The sequence below is a fragment of the Penaeus japonicus genome, unplaced genomic scaffold (assembly GCF_977035675.1).
Source record: "Penaeus japonicus unplaced genomic scaffold, GWHDUDI00000001_assembly GWHDUDI00000035, whole genome shotgun sequence".
Lineage (NCBI taxonomy): Eukaryota > Metazoa > Arthropoda > Malacostraca > Decapoda > Penaeidae > Penaeus > Penaeus japonicus.
In genome coordinates, this window is record NW_028234437.1 from 28392418 (window position 1) to 28397417 (window position 5000).

At 36.9% G+C, this 5000-nt stretch overlaps 1 protein-coding gene across 2 annotated transcripts in view; it reads right to left on the reverse strand.

Moving 5' to 3' along the window:
- Positions 1–3261: 3261 nt before the first annotated feature.
- LOC122243140 (uncharacterized) overlaps positions 3262–5000 on the reverse strand; it is a 2390-nt gene continuing 651 nt past the window's right edge. The window contains exons 2-4 of one of the 2 annotated variants that reach the window (XM_043000628.2): positions 4334–4368; positions 3473–4243; positions 3262–3364 (exon numbers count right to left, since the gene is read on the reverse strand). In XM_043000628.2, the coding sequence (XP_042856562.2) occupies position 3364; positions 3473–4243; positions 4334–4368 (807 nt within the window). In that variant the 3' untranslated portion in view covers positions 3262–3363. Of the gene's footprint in view, positions 3365–3471; positions 4244–4333; positions 4369–5000 lie in introns of those variants that run through there. The other variant, XM_086531173.1, reaches the window with a different exon arrangement.

Below are 5000 nucleotides of genomic sequence, written 5' to 3' on the forward strand. Positions count from 1 at the left end.
TTGCTTTTTATTTTCGCAATATATTTCAAAATACGAATATACCATGGATTGAAAAATGTTCTCATTTATTTAGGTTCCCAAATTGAAGAAATCTTAATCAGCAACATCTGAAGACTAAAAGAGACAGAGAATAAACAAAGATCGCAAGCAAGACGAGCAGAAACAGGAAGAAGCTAGAAGATGAAGAAACTGTTGAACAGCAACTTCCACCTGCGCAACATAATTTAAATATAGATCTCTGCAAAGCTGTTAATATCTTCTAACATACCTTTAAATAAGGTTAAATACACACCGTTACATCCTTCACATCAAATATACTCATACACTGTCCAGACCAAGACTCATAGAAATACCATGTGCAAGATCTGTATAAAGGAAACTTTAGTAAATCCTTCGACTAAGTGATCTGCAAAAAAACTGTGGGTGTCGTTAGACGAAACGTCAGACGTGGAGCAAGGTATTTGTCGTGCGTGTGTTTGGGGATACTGTGAGAAGAGGAGAACGGCTTAATGTTATTTATGCAACGTAGCTGAGCTGAAATCTGTAAATCACTCGAAACCAAAGCACCCTTCTTCAATGATTCTCTACATGTACTGTGATTCTCACCAATTCTTTAGGATACGAGTTAAATGCTACAACTTATGCAGCACCATAGATGGGCAAGGCAATGCGGGATTGCAATTTAAGTATCCAAAAATTGTATACATGAAACAGTGTCCCTACAAGTAATTTACATCGGTTGCAGAAATGGTCATCTCTAACTAACCCTGAGGTTTAACGTTGATATCTGCATCCAAAAGTGAGTTGCCTTAAAGCACCACGACGAGTAAGAAATTTAAGGAACTTTCACACTGGCGTCTCCCTCCCACCTTCGCCTGTTGTTACCAATGGGGGCACTTGTTGGAATCAGCTCATTATTATTCAAATCATCTGTAATTCAAAAATAAGGCAATATGAGTTTAACGAAACTGAGGCCCAGAGCAATGCTGATGTAGATAGCTCCTCAATAATTTGAAGTGAAAGTAACATGGCGTTTCATTGCTAACCAATTTTCCTGTATTAGCCTCAACAATTGAAAAGCATGAACCACGATGGCTAAAAGCTTTATCAGCTGTTGTTACATCCGGAGGTTAAAGAGAAGCTTGAAAACATGTATGATACAACCTAATTTTGATAAGTTCAGCAGAATTGGCTAAGAAAAAGGATTTGCACTGTTAAAAAATTTGGCTAAATATCTGGAAATTGAAGAAAACAAAAGACGATTACATCAACCAATACTCCAGCTTGAATTAACTGCATTTCATTTGCTCCTGTCGTTTACCTGTGATGTGACTGCATTTCCAATTTGAAAGATGTTTTCTGTCTACAAAACTGTTTTAGCCGACAATAGACGTAGTTTTCATTTTGAAAATTTGAAACATCACTTAATCATCAAATGTAATGAACCCTAATTATGTCCTGTTGGTAATGTTTTGTCACTAATGAATCCTAAGTTTTTGGGTGTTGGTTACTACAGTATTGTTTAGTGTTTTTGTTACTAAAGCTTATTTAGTGTTCTTGTTACTACAGCCTATTGTTTGTTGTTTTTGTTACTACAGTCTACATTTTTTTTTATGTAGAAACCTTTTTTTACATATTTGAATACATAAAAAATCATATTACTCAATACTCAATCTTGACTATTTTCTGCCCTTTATTTTAAAAAATCGTGACATCGATGACACAATGTGTAATAAGTTCCCCCTTACGCAAAGTGAGCAACTGATCATGGAAAAAGAAAATATCCATATAACAAACATATATATTAGAGCATATTTTAAAGCATAAAAAGCATATTTTAAAGCATAAAAAGCATATTTTAAAGCATAAAAAGCATATTTTAAAGCATAAAAAGCATATTTTAAAGCATAAAAAGCATATTTTAAAGCATATTTTAAAGCATAAAAAGCATATTTTAAAGCATAAAAAGCATTTCTGTAAAAGCATAATGTCACAGCCCTAATCATGACTAACCTGCTTAACAATCAGCGTTTTAACTATCACTTGTCTATCTTACCATTTAAGGGCATTTACACCGACGAATACAAGTTATGATAAATACACAAATTAACGATTACGAGTAAGGAAGAAGATGGAAGAGACCTTGTGTAAATCAAGGTATCTAGCATCACCCACAACTTTAACATCAGCGTTAGTATAACAAACCGCAACATTTAGGCACAAGTTTATGAAGTTTAACCGACTCGTGGCACTAGATTCATCATCAAAGTCTAGGTTGCAAGACAAACTATACCAAATGCTACACATTAGATTCTTGTACCCATTTTCAAAATATCAATTTGTATTACATGCCGAATGTCGGCTGTAGCTCTTTGGCCTCACCTTAGGTAGCAATTTTAGGTTGTGCTACCAGAGAGCTTGTTAGTAAACCTTTATCTTTCAAAAGTCCAATTGTCCAAGCCATTTTTTTTTTTTTTAAGGGACAGTTATGTAAATGAAGCCTTTTTGTTTCTTCAAGACAACAGTCCAAGCCAGAAGAAATCAACACATCTACTTAATGTCCATGGTCTTGGCCAAAACATCAAGCCAGTTATAGCATACTGTAGTAATATGCATGACTCAATCCACTGTATATTTAATGATACAATCATGCAGCAGTAACCTAATATTAAATATAAATTTGCATTGCATCATTAGAAATTTCTTGAAGGCACATCATGTGAAGCTTCCTGTCAGTGTCAAGCCCATCTCGCATTGTTTTCTTGAATGGTTCCAATAATTAAACCATATTAAATTATGCCATCTTTTTTTTTTTTTTTTTTTTTTTGGGGGGGGGTCAAACTTAACGTTCTAGGAAGTTTCTAGAAAGCCGCTTGTGCCATAAGCTTTGCAAGTAGGCAAAGACTAAAGGTCTACATTGTCTTCTACTTAAATAGGCATTTAAGGTAGAAATTTTTACCCACTTATTTAAAAATCCAAGTTAAAATCTTGAAACCTTTAGTTCATAGAGTCTAATTCCATACATGAGTGTGGAATTATAAACCTAAATTCATTTGAATACTAGAACTAAATATCAAAGTATTACAAATGGGGCACACAAGTGGAGGTGCCATATAGGCTGATGCTTTTGATGAAAAGTTATGTAGACTTAAATTAATGGGCCCTTTTAATTCCGAGGAATAAGGGGAGGGAGGATATAACTAGTTTCTTTACCTTATTTGAAATGCAGCTTCGCCCAACTTGGATCAATAAATAATCTGCTACCATTAAAATTTATTAAAACAAAAATAGAGACAATTCGTAGACGAAATCCAAGACACTGGTCCACCAGGGTGGGGAGCTGGTAGACTAGCTCACTCGAGACCTGCAAAGATTAAGATATTTAATACAAAGTTAAACACAAGATTTGAGACTTGACACTTATTCAGTTTTAAATTTCAGTTCTAGTAAAACCTTTAACAGTTATACTCACTAGGGGGGACAAAAGCCATCAGGGATATGGCATCGACTGAAGGGGTAATCACCGTCGTCCTCATCATGGTCCTCCACACAATTTCCCACTCCTGCGGATTCAACCTTCCACTTGTAGCCGTCAGGGCACTGGAATCTGTCCTGCATCAGCTTGCCACCCATTACGTAGCATTCGAAGTAATTACGCCTGTTCAACAAGTCTGGGTAGCGTCCCTCCTGCTGGCACACAAACTGGTAGAGGCAAGGATCCTCACACGCCCCCGTCTTCTCGTTGAACATCAAGCCACTGTTGCACGCCAACGACTTCTGCAGCCATCCATCACTCAGAGGAATGCACTTGTGGTATTCACTACAATTAGTAGGATTAGCGAAGGTACCCGACATCGTGCACTGTGACGCAGCACTACTTGCACTCTTGCATTGTGCGGTGCTTTGGTCGAAAGTCATTCCACCTGGGCACTTGTAGCCCTCGGGTTTAGATCCAACGTTCTTGCAAGCAAAGAACCTCTGGGGATCATAAGGGTCTACTTGGAAGGAATTGGCAGTCTGACAGGTGCATGCCGCAGGTTCTCCCGGGTAGCATACACCCCCTCCAAACTCGGTCTTTACTGCACAGAAGTGATCATCGATGCAGCGACGAGTGAAAGCTTGACCCTTCACACACATGACCAGAGTCTTGCAGTTTGCACAAATGAATTCATCAGGCCTGTCCTCACATAGATGCGAGTACGGGAAGTTATCTGGAGTGACGCTGCGTTCACCTCGTGATGTACTGAAAAAGTACAGATTTAATAAGTTAAATGCCTACAAGTACTAAAAAGACCAATGAATTACCAATTTATTGCAAACTTTTTTTACTTACTCTTCTGCCGTGGAAATGGCAAGTCCCACTGCCACCTAGAAAGAAATGATTACATTGTTAATAGCTATTAAATTGGATTTAATTACCTATTTATGGTTTTAAAATGTGACCGTCTTGGGAAGACTTCCACTTCTACACCAATTCATCCAAGCCTTATCGACTATTAACCCTAGGCCACATGAAAGCACATTTTGGATTTTATTACCATATTTATTAAACTTAAATTAATGGGGGAAGCAACCCTTTACATTATTAAGTCCTCCCCTCCCCATCTAGGGGTTCACCATATCAATGTCCCGGTGCCTTATCCAAATGGGGAGCTTAACGACCCATTAACATACTCAAACCAGACCCTTCATGGATTTTCTCTTTTTGGAGTGGCAATTCTTAAGAAATTAGTGTAAATAATCCTTAAAACTATTTGCATTAATGATTAACTTTTTTTAATACTGTAAAAATTTAGGATAATTGAAAAATCAAATATACAATTATTTGTCAGATGGTTATAATAAGTTTGCATGTTCCTCGGACCAACGACACTAATTCACTTATCTTAACACTTATGTTAAGAGTACACTTGGGAGTAGTGGTGTATTGCTTTTGGCGGAATAGGTAGCAAGTGCCTAGACTCCTAGAATTATTAATCGTTTAAGGCTTAATAAAAATC